Source organism: Rhinoraja longicauda, chromosome 1 (genome assembly GCF_053455715.1).
Source record: "Rhinoraja longicauda isolate Sanriku21f chromosome 1, sRhiLon1.1, whole genome shotgun sequence".
Taxonomy (NCBI): domain Eukaryota; kingdom Metazoa; phylum Chordata; class Chondrichthyes; order Rajiformes; family Arhynchobatidae; genus Rhinoraja; species Rhinoraja longicauda.
Genome location: NC_135953.1, coordinates 137,773,944 through 137,794,624, shown reverse-complemented (window position 1 = coordinate 137,794,624; position 20,681 = coordinate 137,773,944). Strand labels below are relative to the sequence as shown.

Below are 20,681 nucleotides of genomic sequence, written 5' to 3'. Positions count from 1 at the left end.
AAGTGCAGGATAGTGTTAGCGTGCGAAGATCGCTGGTCGGCACGGACTTGGTGGGCCGTAGGGCCTGTTTCTGCGCTGTATCTCGAAACTAAACGAAAACTATTTCTATTAAAGAAATTATGAACACAGTGAATCACAACTGTATTCCTATGTTGTTTGTGTTTCACACTCTTTTAAGGGCACCCTTTTATGGACGAATTCACATACGTCTATAGTCATTACAACAGCAGTTCTTTTTTAACACCCTCTCTCAAAAATGGACAACAACATGCCAAGAGAAGCTAGAAATCAATTTGTAACTTTATCTGTTATTACTTTTCAAATACCAGAAGAAACAAGTTGGAAATCTCAGGAGAAATAAGAAGAAATCGAGGTAAATGGGAAAGAACACAGAAGAGATAGACACAAAAAGCTGGAGTAACTCAGCGGAACAGGCAGCATCTCCGGAGGGAATGAGTGGAGAGAAGAAATAGAGATGATGAACTAAGTTTAGCTACCATAAAGTTAAAACTTTATATTGCCTAAGTTTCCATCTACTCTAAATTGAGTAAAATACTCCGAGACCAGGATTACAAAGTAGAAGTTGATAGAATGCCTCATTTAGCAGAAATCAAATTTATAATGAATCAGAAGCTCATTTTACCTGGGGACAATATGTCTGCTCAGGATAAGGTTGCTGACTGTCCCGTATTAGCCGGGACATCCCATATTTTGGGCTAAATTGGTTTGTCCCGTAAGGGACCGCCCTTGTCCTGTATTAGGCGCTGTAGGCCCGGATGCTGTAGGCCCGGAAGCAGTAGGTCCGGACACTGTAGGCCAGGATGCTGTAGGCCCGGACACTGTAGGCCCAGAAGCTGTAAGTCCGGACGCTGTAGGTCCGGACAGTGTAGGTCCGGACAGTGGAGGTCCGAACGTTGTAGGTCCGGACACTGTAGGCCCGTACAGTGTAGGCCCAGGGGCCCGGGCGCCGCCTAACAGAGGTTGCATAGCAACCCGCTTGCTGGCCCGGGCGGCCGCCATTGGTGGAGTGGGAGCGTGTGGCCGCTGGCTGGGTGAGGTCACATGGGGCGCGGGGCGGTGACGTCACCTTGTCCCTTATTTGGGAGTGAGATAGTTGGCACCCCTAGTTCGGGATTATCTGACAACTTGAGAATCGAGCTCTACCCCCTTCTTATTTACTCATTTGAAGAATGGTTGCATGGATAGGGTTTTTGTTGGGAATGTAGTGCTGGAGGAACTGCATCCAGGCATACAAAGAAAGGCCAAGTTGCCTGACTCGAGTGGAGGGAAAATCCTGAACTTGGATTCAACATACAGCATGGATACATGCGAGTGAATCACTGGTGCACTGTGCAAATCATACACGCGGTCACTGGCAAAAATTATCACCTGATCCTTTTTACGCAATTCAAGTGCTGCATGGATGCGCATTAGTTGCAGAGACCCTATTTTTCACCAGCATCTATGGACAGGAGCTTCACAACTGCATTGTTTATCTATAGTGGTGGGTGTGGGATAGGGTTAGCGGGGAGTTGTTGGGTTGGGGCAAAGTAGTGTTGCCAACTATCTCACTCCCAAATAAGGGACAAGGTGACGTCACCCCCCTGCGCCCCACGTGACCTCACCCAGCCAGCGGCCACATGCTCCCACTCCACCAATGGTGGCCGCCCATGCCGGGAGGTGGGTTGCTACACAACCTCCGTTAGGCGGCGCCGGGGCCTCTGGGCCTACACTGTCCGGACCTACAGCATCCGGACCTACGGCGTACGGGCCTACAGCATCCGGCCTACGGCGTATGGGCCTACAGCGTCTGAGCCTATGGCGTACGGGCCTACAGCGCCCCCCGGGCCTAATACGGGAAAGGGTGGTCCCGTACGGGACAAACCAATTTAGCCCAAAATACAGGAGGTCCCGGCTAATACAGGACAGTTGGCAACCCTAGGGCAAAGGCCTCAAAACTTTACTTGCGGTCTTGAAGACACACAAGTGCAAACTGTTTTGGAACAGAACAAAAGGAAGAGGTTAAGGTGGCCATTACTTCAGGTCTCTTGCCTCAACATGTGCGATATCTCATAGTATCTGCAGAATTTGTTTTGCTCTCCCTACTCTTCCTCTTATTGTACCCACACTGGATAAATTAACAGTCATGAAAAAGACTTCATCGGCCTCTTCCAGGTTGATACCAATTGGTGTCATTTGTCTTCTCTTAGTCTCCATCACAACATTGCTCCTCCTCTTTTCACCTTTTCCTTGTTCTACAAGTTTAATCATTCCAATTTGACAGTTCATAAGGTTATAAGGTCATAAGTGACAGGAGTAGAATTAGACCATTTGGCCCATCAAGGCTACTCCGCCATTCAATCATGGCTGATCTATCTCTCCCTCCTAACCCCATTCTCCTGCCTTCTCCCCATAACCCCTGACTAATCAAGAATCAAGTTCTGGAGATAGGTCACTTATCTGAAGCGTTATTATGTTTTCCTCTCCCGAGATGCTGTTTAACCCGATGAGTATAATCATCACTTCTCTGTGTTTCTTTCAGATTTTCAGCGTCTGCAATTATTTGCCTTTGGATTTCAACTTAAAATAGCTGTCGGCAGAACAAGGGTAGATTCATTCACAGTGTCTGGGGAGTGTGGTACAGCAGAAGGATCTCGGAGTGCAGGAACATCGTTCCTTGAAAGTGGCGTCACGGGTAGATAAGTTGGTCCAGTTGTACAAGACAATTGGTAAAGGCACATTTGGAGTATTGTGTTCAGTTTTGGTCACCCTGTTTTAGGAAAAATGTTGTTAAGCTGGAAAGGGTGGCAAAGAAGATTTACGAGGATATCGCCAGGACCCAAGACCCTGAGTGAAAGGGAGAGGTTGTGCGGGCTAGGACTTTATTCCTTGGAGTGCAGGAGGAAGAGAGAGCCATCTTATAGAGGTGTTTACGCGAGGGAAATAGATAGGATAAATGCACAGGATCCTTTATCCAGAGTAGGGGAATCAAGGACCAGAGGACAAAGGTTTAAAGTGAGAGGGAAAAGATTTAGTAGGAACCCGAGGAACAACTTTTTCGCACAATTGGCGGTGGGTATATGGGAAGAGCTGCCAGAGGAGGTAATTAAGCCAGGTATTATTGCAACGTTTTAAAGACATTTGGACAGGTACATGGATAGGAAATGTTTGGAAGGATATGGGCCAAACGCAGGCAGGCTAGTGCAGAAGAGGTATTTTGGTTGGCATGGGCAAGTTGGGCCGAAGGGCCTATTTCCATATTGTTTGATTGAATGACTCTTTCCATCAGTCTGAAGAAGGGCCTCGACCCAAAACGTCACCCATTCCTTCTCTCCAGAGATGCTGCCTGACCTGCTGAGTTACTCCAGCATTTTGTGATACTTTCCATGCAAGATGTCTTTCCAGTCATTTTATGTGCTGAAGTAAGACCATGATCGCCTTCGGTATATTCCTTCTCTGTTAATGAAGATGGCTCGGGTATAGGATGCATCATCGTCTCCGGTACCTCATGACTGGGAGTAGAGAGCACGCAGCAAAATTCCTCAGGCATAGCTTTAAGGTAAGAGGAACAAGAAGGATCCCAGCAATGAGTGGGTTAACCTATGATGAGCGTTTGTCGGCACTGGGCCTGTACTCGCTGGAGTATGGAAGAATGAGAGGGGGGACCTCATTGAAACGTACAGAATAGTGAAAGGCTTGGATAGAGTGGATGTGGAAAGGATGTTTCCACTAGTGGGAGAGTCTAGGACTAGAGGTCACAGCCTCAGAGTTAAAGGGCATTCTTTTAGGAAGGAGATGAGGAGAAATTTCTTTAGTCAGAGGGTGGTGAATCTGTGGAATTCTTTGCCACAGAAGGCTGTGGAGGCCAAGTCAGTGGATATTTTTAAGGCAGCGTTAGATAGATTCTTGATCAGTACGGGTGTCAGGGTTGATGGGGAGAAGGCAGGAGAATGAGGTTAGGAGGGAGAGATAGATCAGCCATGATTAAATGGCGGAAGAGAATTGATGGGCCAAATGGCCTAATTCTAATCCTATTCCTTATAACCTTAAGACAAAGTTTAAGGAAGATGTGTGGGGCATGTTTTTTTTTTACACAGATGGTGATGGGAACCTTGAATCCGCTGCCAGGTGTGGTGGTGGAAACAGATGCTATAGTGGCATTTAAGAGGCTTTTAGAATGGCATGAATATGCAGGGAATGTAGGGTAGATGTAATTAGTTTATTTTGGCATCACGTTTGGCACATAAATTGTGGTATTCCAATGCTGTACTTTTCTATGCTCCATGGTCTAAATGTAGCAAGGGTTTTCCGTAGAAAATCTTTATTCGCTGAACCAGGCGGCCCTTCGGCCCACCGAGTCCGCACCGACCAGCATTCCCCCGCACATTAACACCATTCTACACACACTGGGGACAATTTACACGTGTACCAAGCCGATTAACCTACAAACCTGCACGTCTTTGGAGTGTGGGAGGAAAACGAAGATCTCGGAGAAAACCCACGCAGGTCCACGGGGAGAACGTACAAACTCCGCGCGGACAGCACCCGTGGTCGGGATCAAACCCGGGTCTCAGGTGCTGCAAGCGCTTGTAAGGCAGCAACTCTACCGCTGCGCCACCGTGGCGCCCTTGTTGTGAGTAAGGATGTCCAATGACATGATTGTGTTATTATCTGCTGCAAAGAAAAGGCTACTGTTTCCGTACGGCTGGGAGATAAATGAAATGCAGGTGACATTGATGCAGTGGGACCTGGCGGCATCTACTTTAATAGAAATTGACAGAACACCAACAATTTCATGGAATTTGGGGGGAAAAATTGCAATTTACAGTCCTCAAATTAAGCTACGGTCATCAGGTCATAAGTGATAGGTGCAGAATTAGGCCATTCGGCCCATCAAGTCTACTCCGCCATTCAATCATGGCTGATCTATCTCTCCCTCCTAACCCCATTCTCCTGCCTTCTCCCCATCGCCCCTGACACCCGTACTAATCAAGAATCTATCTGTCTTAAATCTGTCTTTAAAACATCCATTGGTATTCTTCACAACATATCTGCACAACATATTAAAGAATAAACTTTTGAAATAGATGCTAGCTTGCACTCTGAAGACAATATTTATTTCCTGCGGTTTCTAAGGTGGGGTTGCTGCAATGTTGTGTACGTGCTTGAGCTGCTGAGGCAGTAGTTCCGTGCTCTCTATCTTCCCATTTGCTCCACATAACGTAATTGAGTTTGGCTTGCTTGTAGTTATGTCCAGTATTATCGACTTTGTTTGGATACCATGAAAAAAATAAAGCTTTTCATGGTCTCCTCCATTTTCAGAGTGAGGCCCAGCGCAAATTGGAGGAACAGCACCTCATATTTCGCAAGGGCAGCTTACACCCCAGCGGTATGAACATTGACTTCTCTAACTTCAAGTAACCCTTGCTTTCCCTCTCTCTCCATCTCTCCCCCTGCCCAGCTCTCCCACCAGTCTGACTGTCTCCGACTACATTTTAGAAACATAGAAAATAGGTGCAGGAGTAGGCCATTCGGCCCTTCGAGCCTGCACCGCCATTCAATATGATCATGGCTGATCATCCAGCTCAGTATCCCGTACCTGCCTTCTCTCCATACCCCCTGATCCCTTTAGCCACAAGGGCCACATCTAACTCCCTCTTAAATATAGCCAATGAACTGGCCTCAACTACCTTCTGTGGCAGAGAATTCCACAGATTCACCACTCTCTGTGTGAAAAAAACCTTTCTCATCTCAGTCCTAAAAGACTTCCCCCTTATCCTTAAACTGTGACCCCTTGTTCTGGATTTTATCTCTGTTTGCTTTGTTGTGAACTTCTCTCAGCTAACAACGATAGATTCTACATTTTCCCTGATCTCCATTCCCTTGGTCCTGTTTTCACACCTAGCTCTTCCTTATCTGTACACTTCCTTATCTCTGTACCGCCCACTCCCCTAACTTCAGTCTGATGAAGGGTCTCGACCCGAAACGTCACCCATTCCTTCTCTCCAGAGATGCTGCCTGTCACGCTGAGTTACTCCAGCATTTTGTGCCTGTCAGAGCTTTTCATTGCATCTCGGGACTCGTGGCAATATTAAACCTCAACTTAGACGTGGCAATCCGGAAAAAAAGTTTGCATTAAGGCCGTACTTACCCGGCCCTCCCTGCTGTGGACAAGGAGTTTATCTTGTTCTTTTGGGTGAAACACCAAGGTCTCCACAGAGAAGAAGATTTGCTGCCGTTGGAAATTGGCTCCCTCGTCTGTACTCATGAACAGGCTCTGATCACGATCATTCATTGATGAACTCACGAGAATTATCTGAAGGAGAACATAAAGGAAACAAATCAATTTCCTGTCTTAACAATAAAAAGGTGACCCGGTACAAAGAGTAATTTTCTAACTCCGTGTTATCAACGAAGCAGCTTAACATTGGGGCTGCACCCTTCGTGGCTCCTTAGCTGTTATCAATGCCAATTCATTTGGAGCATATACGCCGATCAGCCAAAACGTTATGACCTGATGAGCCAAAGCATTACGACCACCTGCATAATATGCTGTTGGTCCTCCGTGTGCAGCCCCATACGCAGCAGGGTGCGATGCACTGTGTATTGTGACACATTCCTCCTGTGACCACCATTAACATTTTCTGTGACTTGTGCCACAGTCGACCTTCTGTCGGTTCGGACCAGACGGGATAGCCTTCGTTGCCCTCGCGCATCGATGAGCCTTGGGCGCCCAACACCCTGTCTGTCGCCGGTTTGTGGTTTGCCCCTCCTCGGACCACTGTCGGTAGGTACTCACCACTGCTGACCGGGAGCACCCCACAAGCCTTGCCGTTTCAGAGATGCTCTGACCCAGTCGGCTGGCCATAACAATTTGGCCCTTGTCAAAGTCGCTCAGGTCTTTACTCCTGCCCATTTCTCCTGCATCCAACACATCAACTTCAAGAATTGACTGTTCACTTGCTGCCTAATATATCCCACCCCTTGACAGGTGCCATTGTAACAAGATAATCAATGTTATTCACTTCACCTGTCAGTGGTCATAATGTTTTGGCCGATCAGTATATACGATACGATATATACGATATGGTGCTTCCAAAGAGCAACACCTCACATTCAATAGACAATAGACAATAGGTGCAGGAGGAGGCCATTCAGCCCTTCGAGCCAGCATCGCCATTCAATGTGATCATGACTGATCATCCACAATCAGTACCCTGTTCCTGCCTTCTCCCCATACCCCCTGACTCCGCTACCCTTAAGAGCTCTATCTAGCTCTCTCTTGAATGCATTCAGAGAATTGGCCTCCACTGCCTTCTGAGGCAGAGAATTCCACAGATTCACAACTCTCTGACTGAAAAAGTTTTTCCTCATCTCCGTTCCAAATGGCCTACCCCTTATTCTTAAACTGTGGCCCCTGGTTCTGGACTCCCCCAACTTCGGGAACATGTTTCCTGCCTCTAACGTGTCCAAGGCCTTAATAATCGTATACGTTTCGATAAGATCCCCTCTCATCCTTCTAAATTCCAGTGTGTACAAGCCTAGTCGCTCCAGTCTTTCAATATATGACAGTCCCGCCATTCCGGGAATTAACCTAGTAAACCTACGCTGCACGCCCTCCTGCACACATTCCCCTGTATTATATTCCATCAACCATTCAATACGATATGATATGACACAACTTTATTTATCCCAGGAGGGAAATTGATCTGCTAACAGTCATAAAACATGAGATACATGAAACATGAAATTAAAGTGACGAGTGGAAAGGATTGGGGGATGTGCAAAGATTGGGGAGGGGGGATGGGGGGAGGGGGGGTTGGGGGGAGTCAGTCTACCCCACGACAGAAGGGGGGGAGTTGTACAGTTTGACAACCACAAGGAATTGAAAAGGTGTAGCAGTAAAGACCATAACACCATGTTGGATTGCTATGCTGAAGATCGTCCCAGCATCGCATGGAACATAGGATGGTGTAACTGCAGTTGTGGATTAAGAAAATATCAGCAGCCAAGATTGCTGAACGTGAAATCGACAGTTCATATTAATCCAGCAAACTTAACATTGCAAAATATTCCAAGATGTTTCAAGGAACAATTATGAAACACAGTTCGACCCCAGGACACATAAAATAGAGCAGGTGGACGGGGTTTCATTCCTAGAAAACCATCTGCACTGTGATATATTCATGAGACAATAGACAATAGGTGCAGGAGGAGGCCATTCGGCCCTTCGAGCCAGCACCGCCATTCAATGTGATCATGGCCGATCATTCTCAATCAGTACCCCGTTTCTGCCTTCTCCCCATACCCCCTGACTCCACTATCCTTAAGAGCTCTATCCAGCTCTCTCTTGAATGTACTCAGAGAATTGGCCTCCACTGCCTTCGGAGGCAGAGAATTCCACAGATTCACAACTCTCTGACTGAAAAAGTTTTTCCTCATCTCAGTTCTAAATGGCCTGCCCCTTATTCTTAAACTGTGGCCCCTTGTTCTGGAGTCCCCCAACATTGGGAACATGTTTCGTGCCTCTAACCTGTCCAACCCCTTAATAATCTTATACGTTTCGATAAGATCTCCTCTCATCCTTCCATAACGCGACACCCTATTTCCCATTGAATCTCACTTTATCAGTGGAGCAACATTCCCACAGGATATTTTTCTATCAACATTAATAATGAGATCATAGGAGTCGAATTAGGCCATTCGGCCCACCAAGTCCACTCCGCCATTCAATCGTGACCAATCTATCTCTCCCTCCTAGCCCCATTATCCTGCCTTCTCCCCATAAACCACTGACACCCATACTAATCAAGAATGTATCTATCTCTGCCTTAAATACATCCACTGACTTTGCCTCCATGGCCTTCTGTGGCAAAGAACTCCGCATTTGTGTATTGTGTTTTCAGGTTTGGTCACCATATTATAAGAAAGACGTTGTCAAGCTGGAAAGGGGTGTAGAGAGATTTACGAGGATGTTGCCTGGACTTGAGGGTCTGAGAATTTTAGATTTAGATTTAGAGATACAGCGCGGAAACAGGCCCTTCGGCCCACCGGGTCCGCGCCGACCAGCGATCCCCGCACATTAACACTATCCTACACCCTAGGGACAATTTTTACATTTGCCCAGCCAATTAGCCTACATACCTGTACGTCTTTGGAGTGTGGGAGGAAACCGAAGATCTCGGAGAAAACCCACGCAGGTCATGGGGAGAACGTACAAACTCCGTACAGACGGCGCCCGTAGTCAGGATCGAACCTGAGTCTCCGGCGTTGCATTCGCTGTAAGGCAGCAACTCTACCGCTGCGCCACCATGCCGCCCATAGGGTATAGGGAGAGGTTGAGCAGGCTAGGACTCTATTCCTTGAAACGCATGAGGACGAAGGATGATTTGATGGAGGTGTAAAAAACCATGAGAGGAATAGATCGGGTAGATCGGACAGAGAGTCTCTTGCCCAGAGTAGGGGAATCAAGAACCAGAGGACATCAGACCTGAGGTCAGGATCAAACCCGGTTTTCTGGCACTGTGAGGCAGCAGCTCCACCAGCTGTGCCACTAGAACAAAAATAAGATGGTTAAAAATCCAAAAAGGAATGCTTTCCTTTATCAGCTGAGACATAAAATAAAAATATATGAAGTTATACCAGAAAATGGCGGCACGGTGGCACAGCGGTAGAGTTGCTGCCTTACAGCGAATGCAGCGCCGGAGACTCAGGTTCGATCCTGACTACGGGTGCTGTCTGTACGGAGTTTGTACGTTCTCCCCGTGACCTGCGTGGGTTTTCTCCGAGATCTTCGGTTTCCTCCCACACTCCAAAGACGTGCAGGTATGTGGGTTAATTGACTGGGTAAATGTAAAAATTGTCCCTAGTGTGTGTAAGATAGTGTTAATGTGCGGGGATCGCTGGGCGTCGCGGACTCGATGGGCCGAAGGGCCTGTTTCCGCGCTGTATCTCTAAATCTAAAAAAAAAATCTAAATGTACACAATGCTCATCCAACCGCATGTCTGACTACAGTGTATAGTTCTGGCTAACACACTCCAGGAAAGATGTGACTTGGCTGGACAACATACTTTGTCGAGCTTTGTACAGATGTTGCCAGGACTGTAAATTTTTCATAAGAAGACATATTGAGTAGGTTGGGGCTGTTTTCTTTGGAAGAGGAAAGTCTTAAATGAGGTGTATACAATTATTTAGGTTTGTGATCGCCTTCCAATAGTTGACGAGGCAAAAAGACACTATGTTCAAGTCTAACGGAATTGACAGACAGAATTGATTAGATGGCAGGTAAGGAAACGTTTATCATCCAGGGGTTTCTGAAACTCACTGTCTGACAGCTTGGTGGAGACAGAAATCCTCACGCGGAAGTATTTGTGTTTCAGGAGCGATGACCTGCAGAGGTATGGAGCTGGAGGTGAGATTAAGTCGAGTAGCAATTATTTTTTCTGACTGGCGTGCGCGCAATGGCCTCCTGTTTTACATCTTGAATTCTCTAACTGTGTCTGTTTCCGGGCACCCTTTCAGGCAGTGATTTTCCAGATCACAGGATGAGACCGCACCTGGAGTATTGTGTACAGTTTTGCGTACAGTTTTGGTCTCCTAATCTGAGGAAAGACATTCTAGCCTTAGAGGGAGTACAGAGAAAGTTCACCAGATTGATCCCTGGGATGGCAGGACTTTCATATGAAGAAAGACTGGATAGACTAGGCTGATACTCACTGGAATTTAGAAGACTGAGGGGGGATCTTATAGAAACATATAAAATTCTTAAGGGTTTGGAGAGGCTAGATGCGGGAAGATTGTTCCCGATGTTGGGGAAGTCCAGAACCAGGGGTCACCCATTCCCTTAAGGATAAGGGGGAAGTGTTTTAGGACCGAGATAAGAAAGCATTTCTTCACACAGAGAGTGGTGAATCTGTGGAATTCTCTGCCACAGAAGGTAGTTGAGGCCAGTTCATTGGCTATATTTAAGAGGGAGTTAGATGTGGCCCTTGTGGCTAAAGGGATCAGGGGGTATGGAGAGAAGGCAGGTACAGGTTACTGAGCTGGATGATCAGCCATGATCATATTGAATGGCGGTGCAGGCTCGAAGGGCCGAATGGCCTACTCCTGCACCTATTTTCTATGTTTCTATGAAAAGGATTTTCCTGATGTCATCCGTGATTCGTTAACTAGGGGAGTGTCTAAAGATTAGTTACGTGTTGAATATTACAAAAAAAGACCATTCAATTTTGTGCAGAGGTTTCACAACACAGAACGCTACAGGAGTAGTGCAACATCTTACCCATGTTTTTAAGTTTGCTGTAAGTGCATTTTGCTAATGCTGGTATCACAAAATGCTGGAGTAACTCAGCAGGTCAGGCAGCATCTAGGAGAGAGGGAATGGGTGACGTTTCGGGTCGAGACCCTTCTCTAGAGAGAAGGTCTAGGTCTAGAGAGAGACCCCCTCTCCTAGAGATGCTGCCTGACCTGCTGAGTTACTCCAGCATTTTGTGACACCTTCGATTTGTACTAGGCTCGGCAGTCATTTTCCTACACGTTTTGCTAACGCTGACCAGAGGCATCATCGCCCCCTGGGTAATTTGCAATTAAGCAAACAGCCTTGACAGGGTTCTGAAGTGCTAGTTCAGGTTATTAAAAACACTTGATGTAACCTTCACACTGAAAGTGCCTTAAATGAATTGTGTATTAATCATATCGCCACAATCGCTCGTCTGAGACAATGCTCTTTAAATAAAAGTAAACAGAATCTGTCCTTTTTTTTTTTTTAAAGCACAACAATTTACGTGGAATGTCATTCTACAAAAGTCTGCCACCAATTAAGATGCAATTAGCCACCAACTGAGAGAAATGTCTTTGGCATTCTGCAATGCACACACAGCCATCAGTTCATTTACAGCATTTTACAGCAGGGCCGTTCATTCCATGTAAAATAAGGAGACCACAAATAATCGCGATTGTTGTTAAAAGTGCAATAATCTTAAATTAACATCTTCCAGTATTTCCGACACTTACAAATTATAGATTGTTTATTTCGCTTATCTCCTTCAGAAAGAAAGTCACATTTTGCTTAATATATCCAATGAAGGTCCAGACTTAATCCAAGGCTGATGATTTGAACGGATACTATTAAATCTCACTGTGAATTTTGCTGCTCATGTTCTACACGTGAGTTTTATTTAATACTGGATCCAAGTGGACCCGTTGGGCCCAAACCTCTCCTGCATTGGTGCACCACCCTGTCCTCCCCCCCCCCTCCCTTGTCTCCTCAACCCCCCCTCCCCTCTCCCTTCTCCCCCACTCCCCCCTTCCCTCCCTCCTCCTCCCTTCCATTGAAATCGGTGTTATATTTTTAAAGTTAAAAATACTCCTTTTAACTTAAAGTTAAAAGTCATTCCTAGGGAGGGAGGGAGGAAGGGAGGGGGAGGGAGGGAGGGAGGGAGGGGGGTGGAGGGAGGGGGGAGGGAGGGGGAAGAGGAAGGATTAGGGGGGTTGATGGGGATGGAGTGGCGGGGAGGGGAAGGGGGAGGCGGAGGGGAGGGAGAGGGGGGAGGGGAGGGGGGCGTGGAGAGGTAGGGGGCAGGGGTGTAGGATAGTGTTAATGTGCGGGGATCACTGGTTGGCGCGGACCCGGTGGTCCGAAAGGGCCTGTTTCCAAGCTGTATCTCTAAACTAAATTAAAGTAAACTAAACTAAACTAAACTAAACTAAACTAAACTACACTAAACTAAACTAAACTATATATGACAGATAATAGTAGACCCAGCACCATTTTTCGGGACAGACCACTGGTCACGGGCTTCCCATCTGCAAACAAACCCTTCACTACCACCCTATGCCTCTTTCCTTCCTTTGTCCCGCCCCCCTGACATCAGTCTGAAGAAGGGTCGCGACCCGAAACGTCACCCATTCCTTCTCTCCCGAGATGCCTGACCTGCTGAGTTACTCCAGCATTTTGTGAAATAAATACCTTCGATTTGTACCAGCATCTGCAGTTATTTTCTTATACCCTATGCCTCTTACTCGCCAAGCCAATTTTGTATCCAATTCTCAAACTAAACCTGGGCCGCATGTGTTCTAACTTTCTTGACCTTGTTAAAAGCCTTACTAAAGTCTGTGGAAGACAATATCTACCACCCTGAATATCATCATAAATCTCTTTGGTCGCCTCTTAGAAAGCTCCACTTAATTCATGGGACATGAAGTTACCCGAGCACAAAGCCATGCTGGCCATCCCTGATCAGCCTTGTCTTTCCACATACCGATAGATCCTGTCTCCCAGAATCCAAAATCCACTCCATAAGTTTCTCACTGCAGAAGTTAGGCTCACTTTCACTTGCAGTTCCTTGGCTTGTCCTTGCAGCCCCTCTTAAATAAAGGCACGTTAGCCAGATCCCTGTTTCTGATACCTCACCCATGGCTAAGAAAGATGCAAAGATCTTTTTTCCAGGGCCCCTGCAATTTATTTCCTGGCATCCTGAGAATGATCTGCCTATTTCCTGAGAATGATCAGCCATGATCACATTGAATGGCGGTGCTGGCTCGAAGGGCCGAATGGGCTACTCCTGCACCTATTGTCTATTGTCTATCGCACAACGTCCTGGGATACACTTGGTCAGGCCCTGAAGATTTATGAACTTTAGGCACCTCATCATTGCCAGCATCGCCCCTTCAGTAATGTGAATGTATGGTACCAATCTCCTCCTTGAATTCCCTAGCTTCCATGGCTTTTCCTACAGTAAATGGGGCGGCAGTGGCAGAGTTGCTGCCTTATAGCGCCAGGGACCCGGGTTCGATCCCAACTACAGGTGCTGTCTGTACGGAGTTCGTACGTTCTCCCGGTGACCTGCGTGGGTTTTGCCCGAGATCTTCAATTTCCTCCCACACTCCAAAAATGTACAGTTTGTAGGTTAATTGGCTTAGTGTAAATGTCAATTGTCCCGAGTGTGTGTAGGACCTAGTTCAATGTGAGGGGATCGCTGATCGGCACGGACACGGTGGGCCAAAGGGGTTGTTTCCGCGCTGTATCTCTAAACTGAACTAGATGCAGATAAGTAGTGGAAGAAAATAACTGCAGATGCTGGTACAAATCAAAGGTATTTATTGACAAAATGCTGGAGTAACTCAGCAGGTCAGGCAGCATCTCAGGAGAGAAGGAATGGGTGACGTTTCGGGTCAAGACCCTTCTTCAGACTGAAGAAGGATCTTGACCCGAAACGTCACCCATTCCTTCTCTCCTGAGATGCTGCCTGACCTGCTGAGTTACTCCAGCATTTTGTCAATAGACAACCACACTGATCTCCTAATGATCTACTCTCTCACTAGTTACCCATTTGCTGCTGTTAAACTTACATCATCTCTCAGGATTCTCCTTTACCTCTTCTGTCGAGCATATGTCAGGTGTGGATGTTCCTTTTTACCATCCTGATTTCTTTCTTCGGTGTACGGTAGAGAAACACATCAAATTCTTAAGGCATTGGACAGGCTAGATGCAAGAAAAATGGCTCCCATGTTGGGGGAGTGCAGAACCAGGGGTCACAGTTTAATGCAGGTATAAGAGAGCTCTCAGCACCCAGTCTTTCCATCGCCTTTGGAAACTTTTATTGTTGCCAATCAACATGAGGACCAAAGTTGTGCCAATGAAAGTCAAAGAAGCCATTATGAGACTGAGAAACAAGAATAAAACTGTTCGAGACATCAGCCAAACCATGAGCTTACCAAATTCAACTGTTTGGAACATCATTAAGAAGAAAGAGAGCACTGGTGAGCTTACTTCTGAAGAAGGGTCTCGACCCGAAACATCACCCATTCCCTCTCTCCTAGATGCTGCCTGACCTGCTGACTTACTCCAGTATTTTGTGATACCTTCAATTTGCAGTTATTTTCCTACATTACTGGTGAGTTTACTAATCACAAAGGGACTGGCAGGCCAAGGAAGACCTCCACAGCTGATGACAGAAGAATTCTCTCTATAATAAAGCAAAATCCTCAAACACCTGTCCGACAGATCAGAAACACTCTTCAGGAGTCAGGTGTGGATTTGTCAATGACCACTGTCCACAGAAGACTTCATGAACAGAAATACAGAGGCTACACTGCAAGATGCAAACCACTGGTTAGCTACAAAAATAGGATGGCCGGGTTACAGTTTGCCAAAAAGTACTTAAAAGAGCAACCACAGTTCTGGAAAAAGGTCTTGTGGACAGATGAGGCAAAGATTAACTTATATCAGAGTGATGGCAAGAGCAAAGTATGGAGGAGAGAAGGAACTGCCCAAGATCCAAAGCATACCACCTCATCTGTGAAACACGGTGGTGGGGGTGTTTGTATGGCTGCTGAAGGTACTGGCTCACTTATCTCCATTGATGTTACAACTGCTGATGGTAGTAGCATAATGAATTCTGAAGTGTATAAACACATCCTATCTGCACAAGTTCAAACAAATGCCTCAAAACTCATTGGCCGGCGGTTCATTCTACAGCAAGACAATGATTCCAAACATACTGCCGAAGCAACAAATGAGTTTTTCAAAGCTAAAGAATGGTCAATTCTTGAGTGGCCAAGTCAATCAGCCGATCTGAACCCAATTGATCATGCCTTTTATGTGCTGAAGAGAAAACTGAAGGGGACTAGCCCCCAAAACAAGCATAAGCTAAAGATGGCTGCAATACAGGCCTGGCAGAGCATCACCAGAGAAGACACCCAGCAACTGGTGATGTCCATGAATCACAGACTTCAAACAGTCATTGCATGCAAAGGATATGCAACAAAATACTAAACATGACTACTTTCAGTTACATGACATTGCTGTGTCCCAAACATTACGGTGCCCTGAAATGGGGGGGACTATGTATAAACACTGCTGTAATTTCTACATGGTGAAACCAAAATGTGTAAAAATGGCCTTTATTAAAATCTGACAATGTGCACTTTTACCACATGTGCTTTTTTTTCTCTATTCCAAATCTCAAATTATGGAGTAACAGAGGCAAATAAATAAATGATGGGTCTTTGTCCCAAACATTATGGAGGGCACTGTGTACTGCATCTGCCACGCTTCTGCCCACTCACCCAACCTATCCAAGTCACCCTGCAGCCTCATAGCATCCTCCTCGCGGCTCACACTGCCACCCAGGAAAACGATGCATGGCTGAAAAAGGATATTATTCTAATGGGCTATCAGTTACACAAGGATGTCATTCAAAGGGGGCCCCGCGGTGGGGGTACCTGTACGCAGGGATTCTGCCCCTCTCCATCGGGGACCTGGGGTGGAGGGTACTGCACCGAGGAGTCCCCTGCAACCTGTTCCTCGCGCGGTTCACAGACTCGCCAGCCGCCTGCCACTGTTGTGGGTTGGAAGAGTCTATGTACCACGTGAAAATATGGAGTGTGTGAGTCTGTGTACCACGTGTACATGGAGTGTGTGAGTCTGTGTACCACGTGTACATGGAGTGTGTGTCTGTGTACCGCGTGTACATGGAGTGTGTGAGTCTGTGTACCACGTGTACATGGTGTGTGTGAGTCTGTATACCACGTGTACATGGAATGTGTGAGTCTGTGTACCACGTGTACATGGAGTGTGTGAGGTTGCAGCCCCTGTTCCAATATCTAAAGGGGCTGCTCCTTGCTTTTTGGCTGCACTTTTCACCCACCATCCTCATCTCTGGACACCCTGTGCACAGGGGAGAGGGTGGGGCCGAAGATGTCCTGGTTGGGTTGCTCCTGGGCCTGGCCAAACTGGCCATCCGCGACTCACGGCGCCAGGCGGAAGAGGGCTCTGCCCGAGCCAGCTGCCTGCCCCTTTTCCGGGGTTACGTCCGCGCCCGGGTGGTGTTGGAGAGGGACCGCGCGCTGTCCACGGGCACCCTGGGGGATTTCCGGGACCGCTGGGCACCACGGGGGATTGGATGTATCCTAGATGGGGATTGTAATATATTGTATAATAGTTCCAATTGGTATATTTGTTTGTATAGTATTCTGGTGGTGGGTTCAGTTTTGGTTTTATTGTATTGTATATATTATTTGAATATTTGAATAAATATTTTTGATTTTAAAAAAAAGGATGTCATTCAAATGGATCTAGAGTTTTGCAGATATGCATACTAAAGGGCCTGTCCCAGTTACGCGATTTTTAAGGCGACTGCCGACGACTTCAAAGTCGTAGCAGATCGCCAAAATTTTCTTTTACCCTACGACAATGACCACGACAATGCCGAGTCAGGTCGATAGAAGTCACTTTTTTTGTGAACCTAGCACCTGGCTAAGAGATTACACCGTCTTCGTGAGAGGAATCTGCTCCAGGATTTTTTTTTTAATGTTTTCTCGTCCATTATAAATCACTGGTTTCAAAGGTGTTATTGTTCTTAAATAAGAATTGAATTTCCTTCACTGATGAACGACAGTGACGAGCTGACCTCAAACACACAATGGCCCTCTTAATCCCGTCAGTTACACTCGAGGAAAGACCTTTGCAATGTCTGGTTCAGCTCCAGAATTCTCCACAAACAACTGCACCCCATTGCATTTCTAATTTTTATTTCATGTCGGTAGTTGAGGTCGAGAATAAAACAATTAGAGGACATACTGCATGTTCAAGGTGAAGGGGAACATATTTAATAGGAATCTGAGGGGTAACATTTTCACACAAAGGGCGGTGGGTGTATGGACCAAGCTGCCAGAGGAGGTAGTCGAGGCTGGGACTATCCCAACGTTTAAGACACAGTTAGACAGGTACATGGATGGGACAGGTTTGGAGGGATATGGACCAAACGCAGGCAGGTGGGACAAGTGCAGCTGGACATGTAGGTCGGTGTGGGCAAGTTGGGCCGAAGGGCCTGTTTCCACACTGTATCACTCTATGACTGTCAAGCAAATGTAAGTTGTGTTTATTGTCATGTGCATAAGTGTGGTGAGGTACAGGTACAATGAATGCCTTAAGTCAGGCTGGATAGAGTTTCCACACCGTATCTCTCTATGACGCTATGACTTTAACCCTTGCTCGAGTTTGGCAAAGAACACTTGCAGCTTCCTGGGTGTTTCTTCCTATTGCAAACTATTCAGGTTACAGTCACAAGGTATTCCGCAGCGTCTAGAGTGCATGGTCTGTCACACATAGGGGTGCCAACACTCGCTCTCCCAAATACAGGACAAGGTGACATCACCTTGTGACCTCACCCAGCCAGCGGCCACGTGCTCCCGTCCCACCAATGGCGGCTGCCCAGGCTGGGAGATCGGTTGCTATGCAACCTTCGTTAGGCGGTGCCCGGGCCTCCGGGCTTACACTGTCCCAACGTACACTGTCCGGAACAGGTAGGCACAGATTTTAACCAGCATCTGCAGTTTTTTTCCTACAGTGTCCGGGACTACAGCGCCCCCCGGGCCTAATTCGGAACAAGGGCTGTCCCATACGGGACAAGCCAATTTAGCCCAAAATACGGGATGTCCCGGCTAATACGGGACAGTTGGCAACCCTAGTTACACAGCTATGTCCTGCACGACGGATGAGAGCCAGGCTTTGTTGTCTCACCTTGTAACATAAATCACACACTCGAATGGTAATTTACCTGTATAAAGGTAGTGGTAACGGGGCTTAAAAGCTCACCACACTGCACTCGAATGAGTTCATTTAAATGTTTCTACTGAAGGAATAAAATCAATAATTATTGCTTTATCTGACATTTGATAATGCAGGCAACCTGAAAACAAACTTAAGTGCTTTAGTGGTGTGCAATGAACAGCTGTGTCCCCATTAGATGTTAATGCACACCTGCAACCACAGAGAAACACTTTCAAATGTTCAGATTCACATCAGAAAAAGCAGAGAGTTAAGGGCCTGTCCCACTTAGGCGATTTTAAGGCGACTGCCGGTGACTAGGCTGTCGCTGAACGTTTGCCGGGGTGTCGCGGACATGATCGTGAGGAGTCTTCAATGAATCGTAGTGGATCTCGGCGCGCCGTGGAAAAATGTTCCCTCTAGAAATTTCTCGGCGACAGCTGGCTTGTCAGTACATTTGACAGGTAGACTGGAGGCAACAGTTTGACGGTCAGGTGAGCGTGGGAATTTCGCGATGTTTCCGAAGTAATCTCTTAGCCAGGTGCTAGTTTCACAAAAAAAGTAACTTGTATCGACCTGACTAGGCATTGTCATGGTCATTGTCGTAGGGTAAAAGAAAATGTTGCCGATCTGCTACGACTTTGACAGTCGCCAGCAGTCGCCTTAAAACGCGCGTAACTGCGACAGGCCCTTGAGTTTTTAAGTTGTCGGTGTAACTTTTGAATTATAGAGCTTTCATCGAGAGGGGGTAACTCCACTGGTTGAGATTGGAATCACCAAAGCTCAGAAATAAAAAGAAATGTTGCAAATTTCCTGTTCCAGCACTAAGTTTGAACCATTGCAAGTGTGTTTATTTTTCAAAACGATAGACGTTGAATGAGGATGAACTAAGCAGGGAACTTGTGTGGGAAAGAACTGCAGATGCTGGTTTAAAGCAAAGACAGACACAAAATGCTGGAGTAACTCAGCGGGACAGGCAGCATCTCTGGAGAGAAGGAATGGGTGACGTTTCAGGTCGAGACCCTTCTTCAGACTGATGTCAGGGGAGTGGGCAGGACAGAGATAGACTGTAGTCAGAGACAGTAAGACTGGTGGGAGAACTGGGAAGGGGGAGGGGATGGAGAGAGTAAAGGCCCTGTCCCAATTAGGCGTTTTTTAAGGCGACTGCCGGCGACTGTCATAGTCGTAGCAGGTTGCCGAGAAACCGGCGACTGGACCCCCCCACGACAATGTCTACGACAAGCTACAACAACCTACCACCTAGTCGACGTCAAGCTACGGCAAGCTACCGACAACCGGCGCGCAAGTAGAATGTCCACCTACGACCGCACTTACGACAACCTACCACCACAGAGGCGACAACCTACGTACGACAACGGAAGTCAACCTACGTCCACCTGCGACAAGCTACGACAAGCAACGTCCCTGAAGACTGAAGACAACTGAAGACCATTCACGTTTCACCCAGTTTCCCTATAAAAAGGGGGGTATGGTAGGGTTTCCAGTCATTCTGCATCATGACTATTTGAAAGTGATGCCACGAGAAACTAGTCTGAAATACAATAACTTCATACATCAATTTTCCGTCAAAATGTCAAGAATTTCCTTTATTGATGTACAAACAAAATTCTTGAACAGGTTGATAAGAACATACAACAGTGCATACAAAAATATTGTAATAAACTTCAATAAGTTTCAATAAACTTCAAACTTTAAAATTCAAACTTTAAACAGAATACAAGTGCAAAAACATACAAGACCTAACATCATTTATGGACACATTACACTGATGGGTGATCAGATCAAGTCCGCACTTGGAATTCACCGAAGTCAGCACCGGCGACAACCTTAATCACCAGGTGACAACCTGGCGACAACCTACGTCACCTGGCGACAACCTGGTGACAACCTACGTCACCTGGCGACAACCTGGTGACAACCTACGTCACCTGGCGACAACCTGGTGACAACCTACGACAGCGCCCCCCGTCAGGAGATGTCAAGCTACGCTCATTGGCGTCAAACCAACAGTCGCCGAAAAATTTCATGCCTTCACAAAATCCAACGGCGACCAGAAAAACGCCACGACTCTTTGGAGACGACTCACGACCGTACCCGCGACACCCCGGC

General features: G+C 46.7%; 1 protein-coding gene across 5 annotated transcripts in view; it reads right to left on the bottom strand.

Annotated features, from left to right (window-relative positions):
- sorcs2 (sortilin-related VPS10 domain containing receptor 2) overlaps positions 1–20,681 on the bottom strand; it is a 658,785-nt gene that overhangs the window by 191,380 nt on the left and 446,724 nt on the right. For all 5 annotated transcript variants that reach the window (XM_078407113.1, XM_078407120.1, XM_078407131.1 and 2 more), the window contains exon 4: positions 6,152–6,316. In XM_078407113.1, coding sequence (XP_078263239.1) covers positions 6,152–6,316 — 165 coding nt within the window. The remainder of the gene's footprint in view (positions 1–6,151; positions 6,317–20,681) is intronic.